This window comes from Hyaena hyaena, unplaced genomic scaffold, assembly GCF_003009895.1.
Source record: "Hyaena hyaena isolate Hyena2069 unplaced genomic scaffold, ASM300989v1 scaffold_58, whole genome shotgun sequence".
NCBI lineage: Eukaryota > Metazoa > Chordata > Mammalia > Carnivora > Hyaenidae > Hyaena > Hyaena hyaena.
In genome coordinates, this window is record NW_024080689.1 from 3954077 (window position 1) to 3981429 (window position 27353).

General features: G+C 54.8%; 3 protein-coding genes across 3 annotated transcripts; 2 read left to right on the forward strand and 1 right to left on the reverse strand.

The window, feature by feature from the left end:
• Positions 1–5992: 5992 nt before the first annotated feature.
• FXR2 (FMR1 autosomal homolog 2) lies at positions 5993–21016 on the forward strand. The gene is made up of 17 exons (XM_039231474.1): positions 5993–6456; positions 11776–11828; positions 12179–12272; positions 12679–12750; positions 12867–13015; positions 13229–13322; positions 14764–14880; positions 17162–17332; positions 17538–17616; positions 17947–18056; positions 18282–18368; positions 18678–18900; positions 19066–19263; positions 19356–19556; positions 19653–19748; positions 19876–19976; positions 20320–21016. Exons 1-17 carry the CDS (start codon positions 6376–6378, stop codon positions 20413–20415), a joined length of 2022 nt encoding a protein of 673 aa, XP_039087405.1. The 5' UTR covers positions 5993–6375; the 3' UTR covers positions 20416–21016.
• An 880-nt stretch (positions 21017–21896) lies between these two features.
• Positions 21897–24046, forward strand: SOX15 (SRY-box transcription factor 15). Its single transcript, XM_039231476.1, has 2 exons — positions 21897–23044; positions 23675–24046. Exons 1-2 carry the CDS (start codon positions 22512–22514, stop codon positions 23841–23843), a joined length of 702 nt encoding a protein of 233 aa, XP_039087407.1. The 5' UTR covers positions 21897–22511; the 3' UTR covers positions 23844–24046.
• On the reverse strand, positions 24033–27126 carry MPDU1 (mannose-P-dolichol utilization defect 1). The gene is made up of 7 exons (XM_039231475.1): positions 26971–27126; positions 25971–26036; positions 25662–25794; positions 25254–25339; positions 25021–25139; positions 24821–24931; positions 24033–24743 (listed from the first exon to the last, which is right to left on the reverse strand). The coding sequence occupies exons 1-7, from the start codon at positions 27071–27073 to the stop codon at positions 24621–24623; spliced, it is 741 nt and encodes a 246-aa protein (XP_039087406.1). The 5' UTR covers positions 27074–27126; the 3' UTR covers positions 24033–24620.
• Between the last annotated feature and the right edge of the window lie 227 nt (positions 27127–27353).

Below are 27353 nucleotides of genomic sequence, written 5' to 3' on the forward strand. Positions count from 1 at the left end.
AAAAATAGCACGCAAATGTTGCCACTTCTAGATGCCTCTGTTTTAGCCTGAGCCTTGACTTCCCACTGCTAACTCTGTGTTCCGCCCCCGCCAGGACCACACCCCCATTTCCCAGCCTCCCATGCTTCCAACATGCTATCATTCTGGATGGATCGGTGGGGTGCTTCCGCTGTCAGGATTATGCAAAGGCTCCTCACTGGTGAGCCCTGTGGATCTTTTCCGAACCATTTACGTTTCCTGGAATTAATACTTGCTTCCTTTTTGTTTGCTTGCTTAGTTTTCTGGGTACTGCACCCCGAAATTCTCTTTCAGTTGTGTTAATGCGCGCTAAGGATGTACAAACACACGTAAGGAATTTGGTCTCTTGCATTTGAAGAATTTTCTAGCAGAGACTTTATACCTGTTCCAGCAGAGAAAGGCTGATCTTTAGACCGTCCTGCTGAATCTCCCTTCATATCCACCTTCTTCTTTTTTTTTTTTTTAATTTTTTTTTAATGTTTTATTTATTTCTAGGAGAGAGAGAGAGACAGCGTGAGCAGGGGAGGGTCAGAGAGAGAGGGAGTCACAGAATGAAACAGGATCAAGGCTCTGAGCAGGCAGTCAGCACAGAGCCCGACGCGGGGCTCGAACCCACGAACCGCGAGATCATGACCTAAGTGAAAGTCGGACGCTTAACCGACTAAGCCACCCAGGCGCTCCATCCACCTTCTTCTTCTTTTTTAACGTTTTTATGTATTTATCTTGAGAGACGGAGAGTGAGCGTGGGGGAGGGAGAGAGAGAATTCCAAGCAGGCTCTGCACCATCAGCCCAGAGCCCAGAGTGGGGCTTGAAATCAAGAGATGCTTAACCAGCTGAGCCACCCGGGCGCCCCTCACACCCATCTTGCGGATTCCCTTTGCCTATCTCTCTCTCAGGTGGATACCCTGTTTCCCCCAACCTGTCTCTCCATTTTTTCCTTGGTTTATTCTGATGGAGCTCCTTCAGAAAAGGTGCTTGGGAGATAAATGTGTTGGGACCTTGGAGCACCTGGCTGGCTCGGTTGGAAGAGAATGCGACTCTTCTTTGTTTTTTAATTCTTTTTTTTAAAATTTTTTTAAAAATTTATTTCTCAGAGAGAGAGAGAGAGACAGCGTGAGCAGGGGAGGGGCAGAGAGAGACACAGAATCCGAAGCAGGCTCCAGGCTCTGAGCTAGCTGTCAGCATGGAGCCTGACATGGGGCTCGAACCCACGAACTGGGAGATCATGATCTGAGCTGAAGTTGGACGTTCAACCCACTGAGCCACCCAGGCGCCCTGAGAAAGTGACTCTTGATCTCAAGGTGTCAGGGTTGTAAGTCTGAGCCTGACGTTGGGGGTAGAGATTACTTAAATAAAAACTACAAGACATTTTTTGGGGGGCACAATTTATTCCCCTCCATATTTCTGTTGTCTCTTTCTGGAATTTTCACTATTCAGGTGTTGAATCCCGTGGAATAGTTCTTTAATTTCCTTATGTATTTTTAACTTTTTTTTCCATCTTCTTCACTTTTTGTTCAACTTTCTGAGATATTTCTTTTAATTTTTTAAAAAACATTTTAGAAAGAGATAGTGCAAGTGAGGGAGGGGGCAGAGGGAGAGAGAGACAGAGAGAGAGAGAGAGAGAGAGAGAGAGAGAGAGAATCCTAAGCAGGGTCCACGCTCAGTGTGGACCTCAAGGCAGGGCTCAATCCCACAACCATGGGATCATGACCGGAGCCAAAATCAAGAGTCAGACAGACGCTCAACTGACTGAGCCACCTGGGTACCCCTCTGGAAGATTTTTTCAAATTTTACTTTCCAACACTTCCGTTGAATTTATAGTTCTGCTTTCATGTTTTTAATTTCTAAGAGCTCTTTTTTGTTTTTTGTTCTTTGCCTTTGAAAAACATTCTGGGGGCGCCTGGGTGGGTCAGTCGCTTAAGCGTCTGACTTCAGCTCAGGATCTCACGGTTCGTGGGTTCGAGCCCCGCATTGGGTTCTGTGCTGACAGCTTGGAGCCTGGAGCCTGCTTCAGATTCTGTGTCTCCCTCTCTCTCTGCCCCTCCTCCACTCGCACTCTGTCTGTCTCCTTAAATAAATAAACATTAAAAAAATTAAAAAAGAAAAGAAAAACATTCTGCTGTTTCATGGATATATATTCATGTTTCTGCGGATGATACTTTTTTTATAAAAGTTTTTTTCTTTTTGCATAGTCTTTCATTTTAGAGGCTTTCCTCAAAAATCAGGCAGTCCTCAGTTGTCTGCTCATATTTAGGACTGGGATGCTAAGGTACAAGTGGAAACTGTGTGTGCATGCGCGTAAGGCATGGCGGGTAAGGAGGCATGTTGGCTCTAGACTTCACTTCATTGTAGGGCGACGCACGAGGCCGTTTCCTTGAGGAACCCCCAATGCCAGTATCCTTAGGTCTTTTTTCTCATCTGATCAGATTTCTCAGAAGACTTTCCCAGACTCCCACATGGAAAGCAGAAGCCTGGTTGTATACATTCCTCCTCTTCTTTTAAATGTTACTCATTTCCATAATCTCTGCACCCAACCAGGGGCTTGAACTCACGACCCTATGAGCAAGCGTCTCATGCTCCAAAAACTGAGCCAGCCAGGCGGTACAGGCTGTACATATTCTTAGAGCTGGGTGAAGAAGAAATCTGGGGCCAGTCTGAGCATTCAGTATGTACACTGCCACGTAGTCCCCATTTTCAGTTCTACCCAGCATTCATCTAGCCATCTTTCTGCCTTGTCCCAAATCCCTGTGTACTTAGAAGTCTGAACACAAGCTGGGCCCTTCTGTTGATGCACCATTCCTAGTCCAGCTGGGGATAATCTTTTTTTAAAAAAATGTTTTAATAGTTTGTTTATTTTTGAGACAGAGTACAAGTGGGGGAGGGGCAGAGAGAGAGGGGGACACCGAATCTGAAACAGGCTCCAGGCTCTGAGTTGTCAGCACAGACCCCGATGCGGGGCTCGAACCCACAAACTGCGAGACCATGACCTGAGCCAAAGTCAGACACGTAACGGACTGAGCCCCCCAGGCACCCCACAGCTGGGGTAATCTTACTAAGAGGCAAGTTGGCTGGAAGTCCAGTAATGGTGCCCACTTCTCTCAGCAGAAAGTCCAAACTTCTAACTATGTTCCAGTCCCTCCAAGCTTCGGCCCGACCCTTCCAGCCATGTGTTTGTTTCCTGGTCCAAGTTGGTTGTAACCATGTTAGACTCTCTTCAGTACTTCAGAAGCACTGTACGGGCCCTCTGGGCCTTGTGACCATGCCATTCCCCTATCTGTGTGAAATGCTGTTCCCTTTCTCTCATTCCCATCCTTTGCCTGAATGAACAATGGCTATGGCAGGTGAACAAGTTAAACGAAAGGACTCCTGGTGTCAGAGGCTTGGAAGTAGGTGGCGGTATCATTCAACATCAAAATTCAGTCACTGCTTTTGCTTAAGAGCCCAAACTCAAACTCTTCAGGCTGACAGCCCATACTCTTTTTATTTTTGAGAGAGACAGAACGCGCAAGCAGGGGAGGAGCAGAGAGGGAGACACAGAATCCGAAGCAGGCTCCAGGCTCCGAGCTGTCAGCACAGAGCCCTACCTGGGGCTTGAACTCCTGGACCGCGAGATCATGAACTGAGTGGAAGTCGGACGCTTAAGTGACTGAGCCACCCAGGTGCCCCGAGGTTTATTTTTGCCTTCTAGCTTTAACTGTGACTAATATGCCGATGATTCCAACATGCACCTCTCTGGCCGAGACCTCTCCCGGACCACACACCTGTGTGTCGATTGATCTGCAGAACATGGATTCCCTTCATGTCAGTTATTATTTGCCAGGCCAGGAACTGTGCTAGATTCTGGGTATCCAAAGGCGGGCACAGACAGACAGAGAACCCAGTGTCTGGCCTCATAGACCTCACGGATGGCAGAAGACAAAACACTGGACAAATTATTAATAGTACAACCAGATGAGCACCACAAAGGGGTATGTGAGGTAGAAGAGCCAACCTACCATAGGCATAGTGGAAGACTAAAGACATATTTAAGATGAAAGAGAAGTTTGTTGAAGACAAGGGACGTCCCCAGGATGGCAGACCTTCAAACTCAAAAAGCAAAACCAAGCTCAAACTCAGCAACGTATCTTCCCAAACCTTTGTCTCCTGAGTCCTTTCTTCCACGATTGGCATCACCATCCACTCAGTCACCCTGAGTACTTCTTCAAGGACTCCTGACCCCATCCCACTCCACCCTCATCACCAATTCTTGTTGATCTTGATGCAGGCTTAACAGGCTCAAACCAACTTGTCCCTCTGTGGCTCGCAGCAGCCCTCATCCAAGTAAGTCCTCAGCCTCTCTCTTACCTGCATAGCTCTTCATGGGGTCTCACGCCTTGGGACCCCCCCTTACTCTTTAATCCATCCTCCACAGTTGTAGAATGAAAATCTTATCCCATTACACTACTGCTTAACATCTTTTCAGTGGCTCTTCACCATTCATAATGGAAAAGCCGTTCTCCTTAATCTGATTTACAAGCCCCTCACAGCCTACCTTCTGGCAGCTCCTCACTTCAAGCCAGAAGCTGTTTGAACTAGTTGTGGTTCCTCACGGGGCGTGCTCTTTCTGCTCCCCTGCACCTCTGTAATTCCTGATATCCCAAGAATCATCTTCCTGCACTTTGTCTCTAGCAAACGCCTCCTCAGCCCTCACCTCTCAGTCTTCTCTGGTCACTCTGAAGAAAAACGGACCATTATGTCCTTGGGATTTCCTCTATATCGAATCCTTCTCTCTATCACACTGTCGGTGGAACCCGAGGCACTTATTTGTTAATTTGTTTAAACTTGTTTGTCTGTCCCTTCCCCAATGTATTATAAAATCCTCATGGGAGGGGTGGGGGAAGGACTACCACACGTTGTCTTCGCATCCCTAGCACTTATAAGGTGATTGGAACACAGCGAGGGCGAAATAAATACTTGCTTTATAAATAGGGCGCCTGGGGGGCTCAGTCGGTTAAGCGTCCGACTTCAGCTCAGGTCAGGATCTCACGGTTCGGGAGTTCGAGCCCCGCATCGGGCTCTGTGCTGACAGCTCAGAGCCTGGAGCCTGCTTCGGATTCTGTGTCTCCCTCTCTCTCTGACCCTCCCCTGCTCATGCTGTCTCTCTCTCTCTCTCAAAAATAAATAAAATATTTAAAAAAAATACTTGCTAACTGATTAAATGCACAACACATGATACTAATTTCTGTGCGACTTTATTCATGTCTACAACTAAATATCTTATCTCAGTTCAAGAATCCGGAGTTTTCCCTCGACTACCCTCACTCCGTAACATTTTTTCCTTGGGATACGAAATCTTGTGCTAATCGAAGTTGCCTGTGGCCCTTGACACTGCCTTGGAGTCAACCTTTCATGAGATGCACGATCGGAATCTTCTCAAGGCAGGAACGTGACTCTTACATGTACAGCACGGAGTCACACATGCTCCTAGGAGTCGATATGCGCTTGTGTACGCTTAAGCCCTGCGCATGCGCACCAGGCTTTTTTTTTTTTCTTTCGACTTTCCCCCCCCTTTGGAGCGTGCGCAGCGAGAAAGACAAAGGTGGGGAAAGTGACCAAGCAGTCATTCAGGCGCATGCCCGTCGCTCACTTGCCCCAGCCCGGGAGAGCTCGCGGCGGCGAAGTGGGTGTGGCCTGCCCAGGAGCCGCAGAAACCCAATCCGACTGAGTGGGCTCGGCCCCTCCCTCCGCACGATTGGTTAGTTATCAGTGTTGTGGGGCGGGGAAAGGAAGAGATGTGGGCGGTGGAGTGGGGCGGGGGGGTGGTGGTGAAGAAAAGGGAGCCGTCCGGCTCCGCGCAGGCGCGAGGAAGCGACCAGGAGGGGGCGTGCGAGAGCGCAAGGGAGTGTGGAAGCCCTGATGCGCTGGAGAGCGCGAGCTGGGTCGCCAGCCTTGACGCCTGCGCCGTGGCCCTCGGGGCCCCGCGCGCGGCGGGCGGGTGCCCGGTGCGCCTGCGCAGTAGGCGGCGGCGGCAGGGGGAGGTGGAGGCCGTGGAGCGGCAGCGGCGGCAGCGGGTCCCGGGACTGAGGCAGCAGCGGGGGCGGCGGCAGGCGGAAGCTGAGGTGACGAAGGCAGCGGCGGCGGCGGCCGTTTCCCTCACGGTGGCGGAGACCAAGGCGGCGGCGGCGGACGGGGAGCGGCCCGGCCCCGGCCCCCTGCTCGTTGGCTGTGGCAGGGCCGCCGTGGGGCCGGCCCGGCTCCCGCCCCCCGCGGCTCCCCCTCCGGCTCCTCCCCCGGGGAGACGCCGGGGGCCCGGCCCGGCCCGGACTCAGACCGCCGCTGCAGCCGCCGCCGGGCCAGTGGGAGGCGGCGGCGGCGCCATGGGCGGCCTGGCCTCCGGGGGGGACGTGGAGCCGGGACTGCCCGTCGAGGTGCGCGGCTCCAACGGGGCCTTCTACAAGGTGAGGCGGCGCGCCGGCCGGGGACACCGGTCTTCGGCGCCCTCCCCCCAGCCAGGGAGGGGGGCGAGTGGGGCGGGATCGCGCCTCCGGAGCGAAGTCCCGGCCCTTCGAACCTTAGACCCGCGCTCGCACCCGCAGCCCTCCGGGGGAGACCTCTGGAAGTTCACCCCCTTCCTTCGGTTTTTGGTTCTTCTATTAATTACACCTGCTCTTAGCCCCCGTCTCGGGGAGAATGAACATCAGTGTTCATTATTGTGCTTGGATCCGCGTCCGCCCCCCCCCCCACCGGAGACCCCATTTTCCCAGCTTCTCACGGACTTTTCTTGTTTCCTAGTTCAAGACCTACCTTAGACCTTAATCACATCCCCCCTCCACCCCCCACCCCTTCCGCACGGTCCAAGCACATGGAGAATTCTTTCTTCTTCCCGATCACCCCCTTGGGAAGGCCGTCCCATATTAGATCCTTTTATCTTCCTCACGGAGGCCTCAGCCTCCTGGCTCTGGAAGACTGACCCCACTTTCCTGTTAGGTTTCTGCTCCCAAGCCAAGGAGAAACGGTCAGAATCCATTTGTGACATTTGCTATCTTTGACCTCGGCCACTCTGGGTTGTGGCGGTCAAGTTCTCTCCTAGCCGTAAGGTGGCATCTTTTCACGAGTCTCTCACCCCACCCCTTTATCCCAAGGCTGGCCGCCCTGCGATTCCACGGGCACGGGGTTCTTTTTGTCATCTCATTTTGACCTCAGACGTCTTCAGACCGTTCTTCTGGGTTCCTCACACCTCGGGGAGGGGAGGCTTCCTGTTCACGGTCTGTAATCGCCAAGGAGGGGGTGGGAATCTGGGGGTGGGGATTTTCCTTAAGGATCTTAAGGGCTTCCACTTCTAGAAGACTTTTGGCTGACTCTCAGTTTGGGAATCTGATCTCCTTTTGGAGAAGGGGGTTTTGGGTTTTCAGCTCTTCCCTTGGCCACGATTTATTTGATTCCTTACAACTGCATTTACTACCATCTTTATTCCGAATCCATTTTCTAGGACTGGGTGTTTTTTTCTCTTTGGGGGGGGGGCTGGTCCCCATTTAGATTAAGCCAGAGGGAGACTCCTCTTGCCGCTCAGGAATTTTTCTTTGTCTAACTGTTGGTCATTTTGAACGTCTTCTGGACTTTGTGCCTGGACTCGTGGCAGAGACTTTTCTGATTCCCGCCTTCTTTCATTTTACCCTGAGGAGCAGGAGCAGAGATGGCTTCTTCTAACATCACGTGTCTGGAGAAGAGCCCCCTTTCTTTCACTTCCTTTCATCCCTTTCTCTCCCTTAATGGAACTCTCGAGCTTCATGCCCTTGGAAATGACTTTCTTCTAGTCGTGTAACTGGAAAGGGTCTCGCATTTGCCCTTGTAGAGGAAGGTTTCTGCCCCAGCTTCAGCTGATAAGTTAATGCAGCCTTTGTTTACCCACCCTAAATGCCTATGCATTTCTACCTCGCTTCCCTCCCCAGATTTCCCTATATTCAGTGCTTCTGGCTACTCTTATCTCTCTTAACGTCTCTTATCAGCTTCAGTCTTAGGGGTTTTGTCTACTCCTTCTGTGTTCCTGTGTATTTCCCCCCCCCCCCCCCCCCCCCCCCCCCGAACCACCTTATCCCAAGTCTGAAGGAAGCTCCTGACTGATCTCTTCTGTCAATCTTTCTGCATACTTTTCCAACAGGAGACTCTCTTGCCTGCCTCCCTAGCATTTCTATTTTCTTTGGCAAAAGCCTCTAATTCCTTTCTGATTCTGATCGACTACGCTCGTCTCTTGCCTCCTTTTTCTTCAGACTTGGCGTCACCTTTGTTGGAAGACCCTTCCTCCTAGGATTTTAGCCTCGTTTCCCCCACTATCTCATCCTTCATCCTGGTCAGTCCCACTCCTAAGTTCTGGGTTCCAAAGAAAGGGATGCTTAGTGTTTAAGATTGAGATAGGGTATTTGTTTTTGTTCAAGAAGCATAGGAGCTAAGCATCACCGGGAAAGATTGGTGTCTAATTCAGATTAAGTGTGTGAGACCAATGGGAAGGGAGATGTTTCCCTTTCCACGTATAAGCGTCCGACAGAAATCTCTCTGAATCTTTTCCCTTTTCTGCTGTGGGCCATGGCAGTGACGGACTTGGGAGAATCGCGGAGAGGATATTTTGAATCAGAAAGTAGAGTTTGCAGTTGAGCTGAAAGCCAGGTGATGTGGATTTTCTGTTCTGGCCACGTTAGCGTTTTGTGGCCCACGGCTCAGTTAAAAACAACAATAAATCCTCAAATTCAGATGAATCTTTCTTCAACTTTCAGTGCCATATACTTACCCATTCTGACCTTGCTACTGATTTAATATTCATGACTCAGCAAGCTTTGGTGTGGGTTAGGGAGTGTTTACAGTATTTCTAGAACTATGAATTTGGGAAGGCCCCTTTCTCCTGTCTTAGAATTGGGTCCTGCTGTTGGGCTTCCAAGTTAGGACAGACGTTGGGTCTGGGCTCTGTCTTCCCCCCTAGCTATCCCGTCAACTCTTCTTTTTTGCCAACTCTTAGATGTATTTTATTCTTGGAGCTGTACTCTCCCAGTGAAATACCTGTTCACTGTTCGGGGCACAGTCATCAACTTTCCAGCCCTGGCCTGGCTATCCAAGTTTTCATTCTTTCCTTAAGGAATTTAGCATCCTCAGCTGCGACCTGTGCTTTTTACCCAGACCCTTCCTGCTTTTCTCCTAGAACTCCCTCTTCTCAGCGCCCAGAATTAGGATGGTGGTGAGGACTAGTTTCAGATCTTGTAATTTGAGGAAACTGAAGTACTTGAAACCTGGGGCACGCTTCCGGCTGGTCCTAGGCCCTACAAGCCAAAGCCACGATGTGCCATGGCCACTGAATTGAGTCATTCTTTGGATGGAGTTGGCCTTCTAGAGATTGACTCACCTGCGTATCTTCTTAATGAGCATGGACTGAGCAGAACTGGGAGCTCACCTTCTACCACTGGTATCTTTGGAGGATGCGGGTGAGATTAAGGAGCAGAGACTGGGTTGGAATGTGAGGTCGAGGAGGAAGCTGGTTTTGGAGACTATTTGAAGGAAAAAGACCCTCGAAGTATAAGGGTGTGTGACATTGGTTGAACTGCTGAGTAATGTGGGGGAAAACTCCATTTCTGAGCTCTGCATTTCTGCCTTGGGGATCATGGTAGCTGAAAAACACAGGGATGGTTACTTCTGCCTGAGGGCCAACCCTCACATACTGGGGGGGAATTGGATTAGGGTTTAGGCATATCTTCTGTGGATGAGTAGACCTAGGAGTGGAACCTCTTCCCAAAGGAGGCAGACAAGTGTTTCTCTTCTGTCTCTTCTACTTCCTTGTATCTCATTCCTAAATGGTTTGAGAATAGCTATCTCTCACTATTTGTCAAGCTTGGAGGTAGACATATTGGATAAAGTCAGCAGAAGAGGCTGGTTGAAATGTCTCTAGAAATCCAGACAGACCCTCGTAAAGGGAGGACGGAAGAGGGAAGCAAGGGATGCAGTGCGAGTGGTTATGGGGGGAGGACCCGAACGGGAAGAAGGACCTGGGCAAATACTGAGGAGCAGAAGTGCGTCGGAGTGCTCGCGCGGCGACCAGTAGGAGTGGGTATTGATGGGGCTGAGTGAAGAGTGAGAAAAACCTCTCTGGGGAGGGGAATGGCCGAGGGAATAAAGTACAGGTGAGGACGAGGCCGGCCAGGCCCAGGAGTAGGGAGCGCCTCAGACACGAGGGGGGCACCAGAACATCCTATCCCAGAAGAAGGGAAGGAGCAGCAGTGAAATCTGGGTTTCTTCTCACCACTGGAAGGAAACACAACAGCAGTAATGTTCACGATTGACCAGTTCTTGGAGGTGCGAGGGAGACCCGTCTGCACTGTTGATGGTTTCTCCCCTGAGCTCAGCTTCTGCGCCTACCCGGAAAGCTTGGGAATTGTTCTTGTGTGTTAGCCTTTTGAACCCCCTGATTTTTAAAAATAGGTTTACTTACTGAGGTGTAAGCAGTGAAGTACATGTGTTCAAAATACAGTTTAAGTTTTGCCATACATATCTATCTAAATATCTGTGTAGGTGTAGGTCAGACCATTACCACAATCAAAAAGTTCCCTGTCAATCATGGATCTCCTTTCTGTCATTAATACATTAACTTGCACTTCCTGATTTTTGAACAGAAGTGAGGCAGCAGTTCAGTAGCGAAAGGGTAGTCTTTTCAACAGTGTTCAAACAACTGGCTATCCATGGATAATAAATGAGTTTTGATCATATCTTGGACCATATACAGAATTTAACTCAAAGTGGATCACAAACCTAAATGCAAAAGAAAAACTACGAAACTTCCAGAGGAAGAAATACGAGAAAACTTTGCGGCCTTAGATTATAGGCAAAGGTTTCTTAGACAGGAAACTGAAAGCTCCGTTATAAAAGAACAGATTGATCAGTGAGACTTTCAGAATCTAATGTTCAGCAGTCCCTAATGTTGAGTATGTGAGAAAGCAGGAAAATGGGGAGCATAGGATTGAACACGCTACTTTGGCCTCCTCGGTGAGGACACAGAAGGTGGGAAGACCAGCTCTTCCATCATCCCTGCTCCTCTCCCACGTCATGAAATCCCGATTGGGGTTTCTACGAATTTTATCTTTTTCATATTCATAGCTGCGTATCATAGTCTGCCATTCAGGAATCTCACATCTCAACGATTTTTCCTTCTGTAAATTGTGCTCATTTTGAACTTCATCGGTGTTCTGATTATTCCCTTCGGACCCAGGCCCGGAGGCACCAAGTTCACTCAGGTCTCTGGCTGCATCGGGGAGCTAGACCCTCCTCTCGTGGCGGATCCTGATGTCCTCTAGGTGTTCCAGAACAGCCTCTCACTGTCTCGTGGGATATTCTTAGCCCTGCTGAGGGTTGTTGGTATTTTAATTGAACTCTGGCAAGTTGCTCAGCACAACAGGAGGCGGACAGATAGGGAGGCCCCTGTGGGAGCCGTAGTGGACCATCGGTTTCCAGGCTGTTCTGAGGCAGATGATGTGTCCCCCTTCTGTTTCATTTCTGTCTCTCTTCTCTGGATTTTGCCACCTCCCTTTCCATGCCAGTACCATTTCCTGTGTCCACCTCAACATTCGTGTCCCTTCCCCAGTGCAGGTTTTGCCGGCCCTGCCTTAGATTGTTTGTGTCCCCATCTAACGCTGTAGCTAATGGCCTCTAAATGTCTTTGTTCCCTTGATGGCCACAGCGGTGGTAAATTGTCATTTTTTTTCTTTTGTTTCTTCTTTTTTAATTTGTCCTAAAATCCATTCTAGGGCTTTGTGAAGGATGTCCACGAAGACTCTGTCACCATCTTCTTTGAAAACAAGTAAGACCTTGGGAATAGCGAATCCTGCATACTGAGTCCTAGAAGGAGAGTGGAGGGGGGGTGGCTGAGTCCTGTGAGGCATGTGATAGGTGGGGGAGAGCCAGGGGGTCGGGGGGGGTCAACTTCAGTGGATCCCAGGAGACGAACGGGCTGAAATGTGGTGAGGGTGGGGGACATTTGACCTAGTATTAAGGTGCTAGCAAGCGACAGAAGACACCAGCGTGGAGGAGGACCTGGAATTGAGCCTTTAATCACCAGGGAAATTGCCCAGTAGAGGCAATAACCCCTTCCTAAAGAAACGGGAAACCCCATTAGCCCCAATGGCTTTCATGTCATGGTTTCCCTTGCAGCTGGCAGAGTGAGAGACAGATTCCTTTCGGGGACGTCCGGCTGCCGCCTCCGGCTGACTATAATAAAGAGATCACAGAAGGCGATGAGGTAGAGGTAAGGGCCACGGAGTCCACCCTTTCTAGATGGCACTTTTCCCAGGATGCTGCATCTTCCTGGCCCCTGATACCACTACCCCGGCTTCTCACTGCCTAGTTCACTCCTTCCTCCCCATGCTCCGCCCCTCCAGTCGGCCCGTGGCCCACGGAACAGTGAAACACACCGGTTCCCTACCAGGGTTGTGATCAGCCAGACTCTCGGGGGATTCCTGGTTTCGGGGAGTCATTTTTCCTGCGTCTGTGGTAGCAGCACGTCAGATCGCACCCTCTGCTTTTCAGTTCGCTCCTTCCTCTAGTTTCCTTTGTCCTGGTGTAGTGCGCCAGCCCGGTCTCTGAGTGCTTGTGCCGCTCGTGGGGTGTTCGGATGACCCGCAGTAACTCTTGTGTTTTCAACTTTTCTCCAGGTTTATTCTCGAGCCAACGAGCAGGAACCTTGCGGCTGGTGGCTGGCCAGGGTGCGGATGATGAAGGGAGATGTGAGTGGCGCGGAGGCCTGTGGAGGCTGCGGGGACAGGAGTCGTAGGCACAGGGTGGGCGACAGACGCTCGGTCATCCACAACTTCTCCTTCCTTCCTTCTTTCCTTCCTGCCAGTTCTATGTCATTGAATATGCTGCCTGTGATGCCACTTACAATGAGATTGTCACCCTAGAGCGGCTCCGGCCAGTCAATCCCAATCCTCTTGCAACCAAAGGCAGCTTCTTCAAGGTGACCATGGCCGTGCCTGAGGATCTGAGAGAGGCGTGAGTTACTGGCGCCGGCAGGGTCCCCCCACCCAGTCCTCCTCTCCGCCCTGATTCCGCCTGGCCCCCCCCCGTCCGTCTTCTCCAGAGCCCTCCCTGCTCCCAGTTCCTCTCCGTCCGTCCCTGTCCGCTTGCTGCGGTCCTTCCTCTTCTTGTTGTTGTCATCCCGCCCTCTCCCCTGGGCCCCTGAGCGCCCCTCCTCCTCCTCTGCAGCTGCTCCAATGAAAACGTCCATAAGGAGTTTAAGAAAGCGCTGGGAGCGAACTGCATCTTTCTCAACATCACAAATAGTGAGCTCTTCATTCTGGTGAGTTACTTGGCCTGAGGTTCGCGTCAGCCCTTTCAGCAATTTTTCCTTCTACTTTTTTTAACTCCTTTGCAGAAAGGGAGGAGCTCAGAGGTGCTTATATTTATTTGTCAGAGGAGACTTTATTGTTCAGATCCCTGTGGGCCCAGGTAGCCCACATTTCCATAGTCTCCCTCATGTAGGACCTCCCATTTATTCTTTTATTATTTTTTAAATGTTTTTATTTGTTTCTGAGAGTGAGTGAGCAGGGGAGGGTCAGAGAGAGAGGGAGGCACAGAATCTGAAGCAGGCTCCAGGCTCTGAGCTGTCAGCACAGAGCCCGACACGGGGCTCAAACCCACGAACTGTGAGATCATGACCTGAGCCAAAGTCGGACGCTCAACTGACTGAGCCACCCAGGCGCCCCCATTTATTTATTTTTTTTTAACTTGTCCATTGTGTTGCCCTCTGGGCTGGACCCTCCTTTACATATTTGGACTCAAATAGACTGTACGGTTCTCAGCTCTGCTTGCTACCTAAGATCCCTTCCCCTTGGTACCAAGAGACTAGGCCCTTGTGAGACGGACAGTGATTTTTGTCTTCCCTAGCTTCATTTCTTCTTTTTTTTCCTTTTTTAATTTTTTAAATATTTATTCGTTTTTTGTTTTTATTTTTTTTAATATTTTTAAATTTATTTCTAGGAGAGAGAGAGAGACAGCGTGAGCAGGGAAGGGTCAGAGAGAGAGGGAGTCACAGACTGAAACAGGCTCCAGGCTCTGAGCTGGCAGTCTGCACAGAGCCCGACGCGGGGCTCGAACCCACAAACCGCGAGATCATGGCCTAAGCGAAAGTCGGACGCTTAACTGACTAAGCCACCCAAGCGCCCCATTATTCGTTTTTTTTTTGTTTTTTTTTTAATTTTTTGGAGAGAGAGAGAGAGACAGCTTGAACAGGGGAGGGTCAGAGAGAAAGGGAGTCACAGACTCTGAAACAGGCTCCAGGCTCTGAGCTGGCAGTCAGCACAGAGCCCGACGCGGGGCTCGAACCCATGAACCGCAAGATCGTGACCTAAGCGAAAGTCAGATGCTTAACCGACTAAGCCACCCAGGCGCCCCAATATTTACTCATTTTTGAGAGAGATGGAGAGTGAGCGGGGGGCAGAGCGTGAGCAGGGCAGGAGCAGAGAGGGAGACACAGAATCTGAAGCAGGCTCCAGGCCCTGTGCTGGCAGCTCAGAGCCCGCCGCAGAGCTTGAAACCACAAACTGCGAGATCATGACCTGAGCCAAAGTCGGACACTTAATCGACTGAGCCACCCAGGTGCCCCCCAGCTTCATTTCTTAATTCCTATTGTTTTCTAGATATATAGGTACCCCAATTCCCCTCTCCTGGCCTCTCCCGGTGTGTATTCACTTTTTTTTTTCTTTTTTTTTTAATGATTTTTTCCATCGGTTTCTTCCCAGTCGACCACAGAGGCTCCCGTGAAGCGGGCATCTCTGCTGGGTGACATGCATTTTCGAAGCCTGCGCACCAAACTACTACTCATGTCCCGCAATGAAGAAGCCACCAAACACCTAGAGGTAAATTCTGGCTCCGCTTTTTCCTGCTGAATGGTATTGTTGTCCTCCCTTCCCACCCCCATCTTTCACCCATGCTCTTGTGTTTACAGAATAAAAAGACTAAGGCCTTTCTGGGCCATTAAACCTGTGTCTGCTAATTTACCCCAGACTCCTCCAGATGGCAGAGCTCCGCCATGTTATAATAGTACAGTGTTCCCAAACTTTTTTCCTAACCATGGGACCCTTTGATCAAGTGAAGTGTTACTTGAAAGCACAGCACAGAAAACAGATCAATCAGAGCAGCTCTGTCTAAAAGAGGAGAGGGTGTGGGCCTGACCTCCACCGGCCTCCCCCAGATCACCTCTGGGAATCAAACTGCTTTGCAGGGCATGTTTGAGAACGATTTGTACATTGGAAAGACCACCAGACTTGAAATCCCAAGTCTTGTTTTGTCGGAAATTGGGTTTTGGCAGATCATTGGATTCCTGTGGGCTTGATCTCTGCCTGTGACAATGAGGCAGGTAGACAAGATGATTTCTATAAGGTCTTTTTCGGTCCTGATAGCGTATGGTCAGATTCCCTTTTCTCAGGCAGTGTTCCGTCCTAAACAAGCAGTGTGGGTGTGTGTTTGCATTCATCAAGAGAACTGAGCCTTTGGGGAGGCTTTTCTCTGAGCCTGAGCAAATTTTGGATCATGGTAATCTTTTCACTTCTGCAGGGATGCTACTTAAGGCACTGGCAGTTAAAAATTAACCTTTCCCCTAGATGATACAAATTCTGTCTGCTTCAGGTCCCAGTGGGCAGAATCTCTGGTGACCAGACGTAGACTATTCACCCCTCCTAGGACCTGGCTGCACTGATCAGCGTGGTAAAGTGTGCTGGATACGAAGTTAGCCACACGTGCAAGGTCTTAAGTCAGGGCACCTGGCTGGCTCAGTCGGTAGAGCGTCCAACTTCAGCTCAGGTCATGATCTCACTGCTCATGGGTTCAAGCCCCGCGTCAGGTTCTGTGCTGACAGCCAGCTCAGAGCCTGGAGCCTGTTTCAGATTCTGTGTCTCCCTCTCTCTCTCTGACCCTCCCCTGTTCACGCTATCTCTCTCTCTCTCTCTCTCTCTCAGAAATAAAAGAACATTTAAAAAAAAAATTGGCACTTGGGTGGCTCAGTTGGTCAAGCGTCCAACTATGGCTTAGGTCACGTTCTCGAGGTTTGTGGGTTCAGTAAGTCCCGCATCAGGCTCTCTACTCAGCACGGAGCCGGCTTTGAACGCCCTGTCTCCCTCCCTCTCTCTACCCATCCACCATATGTGCGTGTGCTCTCACTTTTTCAAAAGTAAACATTAAAAAAAGAACAGGAGCATGTCTTTGAGAGATTTTGCCCATTTTTTAAAAATTACTTTGAAACATGGACTGTAAAGGAAAAAAGAACAGGTGCCCTTGTACCCATCAGGCCACTTAAGAATTAAAACCGTTGGGAAACTTCTTCAGAGGACATTTGTAAATCATTGTAAATCCTCTCCCACCCTTGCTCCCTCCCCAACTCTTATTTTGAATGTCCAGTGTAGACTCTTGTTCAGCTTTCTGTCTTTTTGCCTCGTGTAAGTCCTTGCTGCAACACAGCCTCATCCCTCATGGAAGTAGGAAGTAGCGGACTGCAATCAGGAATGTTCGTTTTTAGAAATCTTTCCTGTTTGGGGCTTCCTACCTAGGACTCTTTTCTAGAACCTTCCCTGTCTTCCTGCCCTTGTACCAGGTGTCTAAGGACTGGTTGCAGAATGAGGTGGTGGGGTGTTCACAGCTGCTTTTCTGCTTTCCTGAGCCTTTGCTTTCTACTCCACTTGTTGGGTTATAGTTTGGGAGTTGATGTTAGTTCGGTTAAGGTAATAGTAGTTCCTTACCCTTGCGTTTACCTTGTGAAAGGTTCTTTCTCACCGACTTTATTTAATCCTCTTGCTAGTCTGGGGATGGGTAAGGCAGGTGTAGTCGTTTAGCAGAGAGCATGTTTTGGTTAGGATCGTGTAACCAGATGGTGTTAGGTCAAGTCCAGAACTTTGGCGGCTCCCAGCCCAAACTCGGCCCCCATTTACCTCCTCTCCCTGCTAGGCCACTGGTGTCTGCAAGGTAGGAGTGGAAGAAAGATCCCGAGTTCTCCTGTGCAGGGGGCCTGGGGTCAGTGGGCCCGGGTAGTTCTGACTTGTTTTCCTGCGTGTTTCTCTCCCTGAAGTCAGGCCGCGTGCCGGGTGCCCGGGGGAACGGGTGTGCCGGTCCCACCGCCTCGGATCCCGCAGCACCTTTTCCTTTCAGACAAGTAAGCAGCTGGCAGCAGCCTTCCAGGAGGAGTTCACGGTGCGAGAGGACCTGATGGGACTGGCGATCGGGACTCACGGTGCCAACATCCAGCAGGCCCGGAAAGTGCCCGGGGTGACTGCCATCGAGTTGGGCGAGGAGACCTGCACTTTCCGCATCTATGGGGAGGTCAGCAAAAGACAGCTGTTGCTTAGGTCATTGTGGGTAGAGAGAAGAAAGGTGAGGTGGCCGGGAAGCCCAGGTACCGTCCGCTGCTTCCCGCCCTGGCCTGGCAGTAGCACACTTTCCCAGAGGCGGAGAGGGGTGGCAGGAAGGCCCCCGTGGAGAGCCAGGGCCTCTGTGAGTAACCCCCGCCCCCCGTCGCGCTCTCTAGACTCCTGAGGCGTGCCGGCAGGCCCGAAGCTACCTGGAGTTTTCGGAGGACTCCGTGCAGGTGCCCAGGAACCTTGTTGGTGAGTTGAGGGTGCGTGCGGATAACAGAGTACCGGTGGCGCCGGGAGTGAGATTCCTGAAGGGGTTCTGGGCCCGGCGCCTCCCTGCGGACTTGCAGTTTCCCTGGGACAGAGCCAACGGTCTTGTGCGGGTGACAGAAATGGAAGAACAGATTTCTAGGGATGGTATGTAGTCTTGTCCTGTGAAGACTCGCCAGAAACTTAGAAGCAGAATACTTAAACCGAATGCATATATAGAAGCTGGGAAACTTTATTTTCTCTATTGTTACTCTTTATTTCTTTGCCGGGGGTGGGGGGGGGGAAAGCCTAATTTCTTCTTTATTCATTCAGGCAAAGTGATTGGGAAGAACGGGAAAGTGATCCAGGAGATTGTGGATAAGTCTGGTGTGGTGAGGGTCCGTGTCGAAGGCGACAATGACAAGAAGAACCCCAGGGAGGAGGTACGGGGCGTCTGCATCTGGAGGCTGGCTTCCCGGAGTAGGTGGGGTCGTTTGCAGAGCCCTTCTACGTGGGCCGGGGTCTCCAGGGGGTGGGGGATGGGAGCTGCTGTTTCCCCCGGAGATGAGAGCCCGGAACCATCCCTCTGGGTGAGCTTCCGGAAGCGTTGGGGCGGACTTACTACTCGCATTGGCCCTCCTCACCCTCCCGCCCTGTGTGCCGTGCAGGGCATGGTTCCCTTCATATTTGTTGGCACCCGGGAGAATATCAGCAATGCCCAGGCTCTGCTGGAATATCATCTCTCCTACCTGCAGGTACAGAGCCTGAAGCCGGACGGGGAAGATCTGGGGGTGGCGAGGAGACGAAGGCTGCCTGCCGGTGGATAACGTTAGCAGTCGGGATGCCCCGTTTGTGTCTGAGTGGGGCAGAAAGCGCTGAGCGGAAGTGTGGGGCTGTGGGGTCGCATCGCAGAATTTTCCATGCTCAGCTGGTGTCTTCCATCTTGCAGTCCTGAGAGTTGAGGTGTGGGGACAGTCAGGGCAGAGAAGCCTGAGAGAAGGAGGCTGTCCCCAGGTCTTCATCTCCTCCCCGTTCTGTATCTTTCTCGGTCTTCCACCACCCAGGAGGTGGAGCAGCTCCGCCTGGAGAGGCTGCAAATCGATGAACAGCTTCGGCAGATCGGGCTGGGCTTTCGGCCTCCTGGGAGCGGGCGCGGCGGCGGTGGCAGCGACAAGGCTGGCTATACCACGGACGAGAGCTCCTCCTCATCCCTCCACACCACCCGCACCTACGGGGGCAGCTACGGGGGCCGGGGCCGCGGCCGGAGGGCAGGTGGCCCCGCCTACGGTAAGACAGCCCTGGGGGGTGAACGGCAGCGGGCCTTGGAGAGAGGCAGGGGTCTGGCAGAATCTCCTGGGAAGGGTGATGGACACACTGAAGATGGCGCTTGCCTGGGGGACTTGTGAGGGGGCGCGGGGTGCGACGCTGTTTGAAGCCCGCTGTGTCCTTCAGGCCCCAGCTCAGACCCGTCCACGGCTTCTGAGACTGAGTCCGAGAAGAGGGAGGAGCCCAATAGAGCTGGGCCTGGTGACCGGGACCCCCAAACCCGGGGGGAAGAAAGCCGGAGGCGGCCGATTGGGGGCCGGGGTAGGGGACCCCCACCCGCCCCCCGGCCCACCACAAGATACAGCGCTTCATCTATCAGTTCAGGTACTAGCAGCAGACAGCTGGGGGCGAGACTGTAGGCCAAAAGGAAAGATGGTGGACAGCTGCTGACCAGCTCCTCCTCTTCCTCTAACCAGTGCTGAAAGATCCAGACAGCAATCCATACAGCCTCCTGGACACCTCCGAACCAGAACCTCCTGTCGATTCAGAGCCCGGGGAACCGCCGCCAGCAAGTGCCAGGCGCCGCCGCTCCCGCCGCCGCCGCACAGACGAGGACAGGACTGTCATGGACGGAGGCCTGGAATCGGACGGGCCGAGCATGACGGAGAACGGCCTAGGTGAGGGCGCTGCCCGGGGTCTCAAAGAATTCGAGCTGGGCGGGAGCCGAGGTGCGGGGGGCCAGGTGCACGGCTCAGGTTTTCCCTGCCCCGCAGAAGACGAGTCAAGACCCCAGCGTCGGAACCGGAGCCGCCGTCGCCGGAACCGCGGGAACAGGACCGATGGCTCTGTCAGTGGAGACCGTCAGCCAGGTGAGCTCACACCGGGGCCGGTGTCCTTCCTCGGAGCAGAGAGAGCGCGGGTGGGGGGAGGGTTGGGGGCGTCTAGGGGCTGGGCACCTGGTTCTCTCTGAAGCCCTCGGTCCTCCGCCTTCTGCAGTGACCGTGGCTGACTACATCTCCCGAGCGGAGTCTCAGAGCCGCCAGCGGCCGCCCCTGGAACGCACTAAACCCTCAGAGGACTCCCTTGCAGGACAGAAGGTAGGCCTGCGACGTGTCATTGAGCCCATTGAGCCTTCCTTTGCTGGGGCCTGGCGCAAGGAAGTCGCGGAGGGACCTCTTGCTAAACTGCAGAGGAAGCGACATCTAGGGTGTAGACCGCCGTCTAGAGTAGTGGAAAGTTTGGACAGGACAGGACAGAGGGAGGTGTGTTCGGGAGCTTCTGGACTCCCTCCCGTGAGTTCCTAGAGCGGCCGGTGGGGGGGATCAGCCCCTGGGGCGCAGGGTGCCAGGGCCCTGGGATGGCAGGGGGGTCTCACCTGCATTTGCACTGACCGTCCTCCTTCCTGCCTTTCCCTGTTTTCTTTCCCACTTCCCCCCCCAGGGAGACTCTGTCAGCAAGCTTCCTAAGGGCCCCTCAGAGAACGGGGAGCTCCCGGCCCCCCTGGAATTGGGTAGTTTGGTGAACGGGGTTTCATAAGACCTCCGGCCCACACCCCTCCCTTCATATCGCTTGCTGCCCAACACCACGGCCTCCCAGGCCCGACTGACCTGCGCTGGAGCTGCTCTTATCTAGGGGGGAGGGGGGTGGCACAGCAGCTTGGGTCCCCCCTCAACCTCCAGGAGCTCGTGGAGGGGTGTGTAACAGGGTCATACCCCCTCCCTCTTGTCCGCCCTTACCCCCAAGGGTGAGGGGAGCCTCTCTCCTTCCCCATCAGACTGGATGTGCCTTTATCCTCCAATGCCCCGATCTCTCTGAACACCCCCATTCTCCGCCTGCTGGTGCGGGGTGCTCCTTGATCCACCCAGATTTGACAGTTCAGGGGGGCTCCCCTGCTATCCCTCCTCCCATCCTGTACCCCCCATTTCTGGGGCCTCATCACTGTGGAAGACGGGGATAGTAAGGGTCTAAGTGGGTGGGAGGCATGGGGAAGGTTTTGGAGTAGAACCAGGGGTGTGTATGAAGCGGGGGTGACAAGGTCCCCCAGGGGAGGGGGGACCAACCTTGTCTGGTGGATGAGAAGGCGTATTTATTTTTCACTGTACAGTATTTAAAAAGAGAATAAAAAAATCCAAATGGCTTTGTGGTTCCCGCGCCTTCCTTATGCTCAGTTTGGTCCATCAGATTCTCCAGGCTTGACTTGCCGGGCCGTTTCCGGTGTCTCCACACCTGGCTTCTCTAGGGTTCCAAAGATGGTCTGCTTCTGGGAATTCCTGACATTCCTAGGTTCCCCAGGCCCAGGTCGCTTTCAGGTTCAGGACAGTGGCCTGTGGCCTGTGGCTTCTCCCCTCCCCCAGGTTTGCTGGTAGGAGAGCTGGGCCACTCCTTTACCCTGAGTCACAGCAGGCTAGGTAGGACTGCTCCCAGCCGTGTCTGCTCAGAGCGGAGAGCCAAGGCCGCTGCTTAATCCGATTACCCGAGTCCTGGGGCTTGGGCTGGGCCCGGGGCAGGATGGGGAGCAGGGATCCCCACACGACAGCCTCTGCGACTTAGGTGTCCAGCCCTCACTCCCGCTGGCTCGCTCTCTGGCATCGCATCCACGCTGCTGACTGCTGAGTCCGGGGTGCGGGGGGGAGGTTGTCTTGGGGTCCCTGGCTCCCTGCCTTCAGACTCGGGTTTGGGGAGAGAGCCATCAGGCAGCGGAGAAGCCGGAGTTGGGAGGGCCGGTTTTCTCACCTGGAGAAAGCGGCTGAATCACCACTTGAGCACCTGCTGGGATGAGTCAGGAAACAAAAACGGCCTGCCTCCCTGCTGCCTGACTTTGTTGCCCCAGGGGCAGGTCAGGGGTTTGGAGCAGCAATGGGCACTAGGAAAGGGTTTGGGGTAGGGGGTGGGGTGTTCCCAACTTCCTCCTGGCTCGATTGTGACCCTGAGGGCTTTTGATTCCCCTGTGCTGGGTCCCATTGTGCCAAAAAATTGACTTTAAATTGCCAAAGCTCAAGAAGGGAGGGGAAGCCGATCAGAGAGCTACCTGGGGCGGAAGGCTTTGCTTCTGGGTCTTGGGTGGGGAGGGGGCGTGGTGCCCGGAGGGGGAGCGTTGGGGGCTGGGAGGCCTGGGACACCTGGGTTCGCCTAAGGGAGGGGGACGTTGGCGCCCTTAAGGAGGCGCGGTCTGCCGGGAGGGAGTGGGGAGGAGTCTGGTTAAAAGCTGTTCCCGGCCTGGCCCACCCACCAGCCACAAACGCTGAAGCCAGGTGAGGGGCTGGGGCCACCGAGCCGAGGGACTCCAGGGACCCGGGAGCGCGGCCACGGCGTAGCGGCCTGCGGCCGGGACGCGCGCGGCTCCAGGGGCCGGAGAGCGCATCCCCTCTGTGGGGGTGCGGGGTCCGGGGCAGCGGGCTTGGCGCCCGGCTCTCCAGGGGGCGCCTGACTGGTTGGGAGCAGGCGCTCCATTCTACGGACTCTGAACTTGAGGACGACGTCTACTTTTTAAGGCCGCGAGTTTCTCTGGGACGACTTGAGACTAGGAAGACATTTCCATCTTCAGGACCCCGGCCCCGGGCATCGGCGTTTCACCTCGGAGGGGAGGGCGTGCAGGCCGCCCTCTCAAGGCTTCCCTGCACCCCACCGCCCCCATGGCGCTGCCCGGCTCCTCACACGACCAGGCCTGGAGCCTGGAGGCCCCCGCGCCCCCTGCTCCCGCCACCTCGGCCTCGGGCTGCCCGGAGCGTGAGGCCGCCGGCAGCCCGGTGGGGGCCGGGGGGCTTCCCCTGGAGAAGGTGAAGCGGCCCATGAACGCGTTCATGGTGTGGAGCTCCGCGCAGCGCCGCCAGATGGCGCAGCAGAACCCGAAGATGCACAACTCGGAGATCTCCAAGCGCCTGGGCGCGCAGTGGAAGCTGCTGGGCGAGGACGAGAAGCGGCCCTTCGTGGAAGAGGCCAAGCGGCTCCGCGCCCGGCACCTGCGCGACTACCCCGACTACAAGTACCGGCCTCGGCGCAAGAGCAAGAGCGCGGCCGCGGGGCCGCCCCACTTCGGCCAGGGAGGCGGCGGCGCGGCTGGCGGCGGGCCGGTCTGGGGGCCCGGGTACGCCACCGCCCCGGGGAGCAGAGGCTTTGGGTACCAGCCGCCCAACTACTCGACAGCCTACCTGCCGGCCGGCTACGGGTGAGTGCCTGGGGCGCGCGTTGGGGGACCGGCAGGGACCCCCCAGTTCGCCTCGTGCAGAGGTCACTTCCGGCAGAGATTGGGGGGGTCACCCCTCCCCCCCCCCCCCCCCCAGGGCCCCGTGAAGCCTGAGCCGGGAAACGCTCTGCTGGCCCGAGTTTCCCTGAAGGAGGTTTCCCTCCCGGCCCAACACGGTGGCCCCCCAGGGCCCCCCTCACCCCCAGCCCGGACATGATCACGTTCTGGTTACCTGAATTTCCCGTTTCCTCCCCGCTTCTGGCCCTCCTGTGACCCGGCTTCCTCTCCCTGCCCGCGGGGCAAGGAGAGGCCCGGCCCAGCTCGGCCCCTTGCTGGCCTGCTGCCCCGGAGGAGGAAGGCAGGCGCCGCACGCAAGCCGGCCCCGAGCGTGCCCCGACACGGCCGCCGCGCGCCTGAGGCCGGCCTGGGCCCTGGCTCCGCACCCGCGGTGCCCAGTGGGGCCCGGAGAGCCAGGGGTGGGGACGTGGGTGACAGCTTCTGCCTCTGTTTGCCGAGCGGATCTGCCCCGCCCCCACCCGGGAGGGGGGGGGGGTCCTGCCAACCCCTCCCAACCCAGGGACAGCTCGCTAACCCGTGTCTCTCTCTTTGCAGCTCTTCCCACTGTAAACCAGAGGCCTCGTCGCCGGGCTCCCTTCCTCAGAGTAACCCGCGGCTCCAGGGCGAGCTGCTCCCCCACTACAGCCCCTACCTACCCCCAGGCTCGCCCACTGTGTACAACCCTCCCCTGTCCGGGACCCCCATGCCCCTGACCCACCTCTAACCCTCGTGGACATGGACCTCCCAGGAACACCTTCAGTCTCCTTTTTCACCCAGAACCTTCCACCCCCCACGCCAGGCTGCTAACCCTTTGAACCCTTTAGAACCTCGTTGGCCCGCTGTTCAGAGGCCTGTGCTGCGGTTCCCTCACTCCGCCCCGACAAACACGTTTTTTTTTTTAGAACGAACACAGTTTTTATGATTAAACCCGGTTTCTGAGTCTTTATTGCCCCATTTCTGTTCCCCTTCACTGCAGCAGGAACCAGCAGGCCCCACCCCCTTCCGCCTGGGCCTGCCGGGGCAGGGAGCCGCTCACCCCGCCCTGGGGCTGTGCCTGAGTCATTCTCCGCCCTCCTTCCCCACCGCCTGCCCAGCACTGGGGTCCTGGAGACCCTCCCAACCGGGTTCAGGGAGGGGGCGGCCCCTAGTTCCTTCCGCTACCCAGGCTCTGTCCCCCGGGGCCACCAGGGACGTGGGGACATGGAGGGGACAGGGCAGACTTTGGCCCCAGAATACCGAAGCAGGGAGAAGATCCCAGCCGACATAAATAAATGAATTGGTAGAACGTGCACAGGACAGTGCGCAGGAGGTGCCAAATGTCCGCCTGGAAGTCCCTGTCCCTTCTCAGGATCGGCAATTCCACTGAAACCCTGGCTCCAGAATTTTGCGACTGCAGAGGAATGAATGATCAGGAGTCACACCAGCACACCGGTTCAGGTGGGACTGGCCCTGCGCTTGGGCGGCTGGCTGGGGGGGGGGCACTCCGCCAGCCCGCTCCTCGCTACTGCTGCTTCTTCTTGCCGGGGGCCTTCACGTTCCAGTAATAGAGGATCTGGGATGCAATGAGGCCGTTGCAGAGGGAAGAGACCACGAAGGTTCCAGCCATAAGGGGGTCTCCGGTCTCCTAGGGGAGAGACAGCCGGGGTCAAAGACGGCCAGGACACGAGGCTGTAGTGCCCTCTAGAGGGCAGGTGCACTCACCTGGATGGAGGTGAAGATTCTGGCCAAGGAGCCCGCAAAGAGCAGAAAGACGGTGACCGCGGAGAGCTGGCCTGTGTGGCCGTTCCGGTAGTTAGTGGCTGCTTGGAGCAGCTAGGGGACAAATGGAGACTGGGTTCTGTCATCTGACCTCTTACCACGCTCACCCCACGCGATATCCTTGCCCTGTTCCCCGTACTCACCCTCCCCACGACTACAGCAGGCACGTTGGAGGCCTGGAGCAGGGTGATCAGGGACGGAGGTGGCAGTGGGGACAGCAGAGCCAGCAGGACCAGTGCATAGCTCACCAGGAAAATGCCGCCTGCGGGTCAGGGAGATCAGGCGTCCCGGTCAACCTCTCCAGTGCTCTGGCTTCCTTCCCCAGGCCCAAGTTCCCCCAGGAGCCACACCCTGCCCTTGGGTAAATGCCCAGCACCTCTCACAGTCTGTCCACTGTAGTGCAGGGTCAGGAAGCAGATGGTGACCGTCTGCAGCATCAGGAACAGGGCTTCCCCCCAAGAGCTGCGGAGTCAAGAGTTGGGAAGAAGAAAGGCGGGCCTGGAAAGAGGCAGGAGAGCCTCCATGGCCCGTCCATCTGGGGACCCATTTCTCAGATCCCTCCCTGTCCTGTAGCCCTGCCTGGCTCCCAACGCACCCCGCCCCCCCTCCAAAGGACTCGGTCTAGATCCTGGGCATTCTCAGGGCTGCTCACCTCATCACGCCCACAGTGAATGGCCAGACTTCAGGAAGGCTTAAGGCTTCCTGACCTTGCATCTGCCTCGCCCTACTGCCCTGTTAGAGCCGTCAGCATTCAGCCTGGGGGAAGGAGGTCAGGCCCTCTCACCTGAAGGGGAAGTTGTTGGTGATGCTGTAGACCATGGTGCCCGTCAATGCCACTAGCTCCAGCATGACGGACTGAAGGCTCAACCCTTCGGCACTCTGGGCTCTCAGGATTTTAAACACCTGGGGCAGCTTTACTAGAGAAAGGATGAGAAGGGCAGGCATGAGCTGACACCCCCTGTGAGTGCAACTCGATAGCTACAGAGCCGCCTGGGAAGCACGGTAGCCCCAGTTGTGGTCAAAGGACCCACCCAGTTCACGGCATCTCAGCCCTCCACCCGCATCCCGCAGCGGGAAGAGAAAAGATACATACCCAGCAGTGACCCAGCCACAATGCCCAGACCCAGGCCTTTGCTGAGGAGGATCTTGAGGCAGGGAACTGAGAAGAGAAAAGGGGTAAACAGGCTGCTGGAATCCAGGCCAGGGGTAAATAAAGGCTTTTCAGGCTCCTATGCGTTGCCGCTGCTCCTGAAGACCCTGACCTACCCACACAAGGAAGCCCTGGGTTGTGTGGCCTTCCTGCTTCAAATCCTATCACTGTCAGGCAGGTGACTTTCCAGAACAGCTCATGCTGCACAAATGACAGCTGGACTTGGTCTGACTTCCAAGGGTCTCCACTGCTTCCCTGAAAAGTTGAGCAATGCCCAACGGTCCTCCAAGCCGTTATTCTCTTCTGAGCAACTAGGCGATCCACTCCAAGGACAGATCTCCCTGTACCTCATTCCTGAACCTTCTGTCCCTGGCCCGCATCTTCCGATCCTGGAAGCTCTCCCGGCCCAAGGAGCTTATTAGCCCAGGGGGAGTCATGACTTCGACCAAATCGTGTCGCAGGAGCACGGTGGCGGACCAGGAACTGACAAGGGCTGACTGGGAACGCCTCCCTAAGGGTCTGGTGTCTGAGGTGGGCTTTGTGTGCAAGGGCGTCGCAGAAGGTGGGCTATTCCGGAATGAGACCAAGGGCAGAAGTGGAGGATGGAAGGAGCCTTTGAAACCAGTGTAACTTGGCCCCTGAGAGTATGGTGATCTATTAAAGACTGGAACGATTTGATCAGATTTTAACTTTGTAAGATTTTGAGTCCGTCCGTCATCATCGCTAAAGCGCAAGCTTCACAAAGAAGTAGTTCCGCCGGCCTCCCGCCCAAATATGGCGAGCTCCCTCCAAGGAGACCGAGGCACTTCCGCCGCGGGCCGGGGCGACTTCCGCCCAGCCCAGCGGAGCCGCGGTCGCCGCCGCCGCCTAACCCGCGGTCACGTCCCACGCGGGGCCGAGGGCGCTCGAGGAGAACTTTGATAGGATGCCGAATTAAACTCACCGTGCAGCAAGTCCCACTGGACGAAAATTTGGTCGTAGCATTTCTCAGGTAAGAGAAGCGGCACCAGCACTCGTTTGAGCGGGCCGTCTGCCTCGGCCGCCATGTTGCAAAGCTAGCTTCCGCCAGTCTCTCCGGGCCGCCATTGACGTACGGTGCGCATGCGCGCTCTGGACACTCCGCCCCCTACCTCCCCGCGTCTAGGCGGTACCGCCCCCTGTTCCTCGCTTTTTCCTACTCCTCCCCACCTTCGGCGGCGTAGACTAGGTCTCGTCCAGAGACCACATTTGGGACGCACCCTCTCTGTTAGACTTTTGCGGCGTGCTTAAGGCTCTGCGCCTGCGCAGTGACAGCTTTCGCGCCTTTGTTTACGCTTCCAGTTCGGA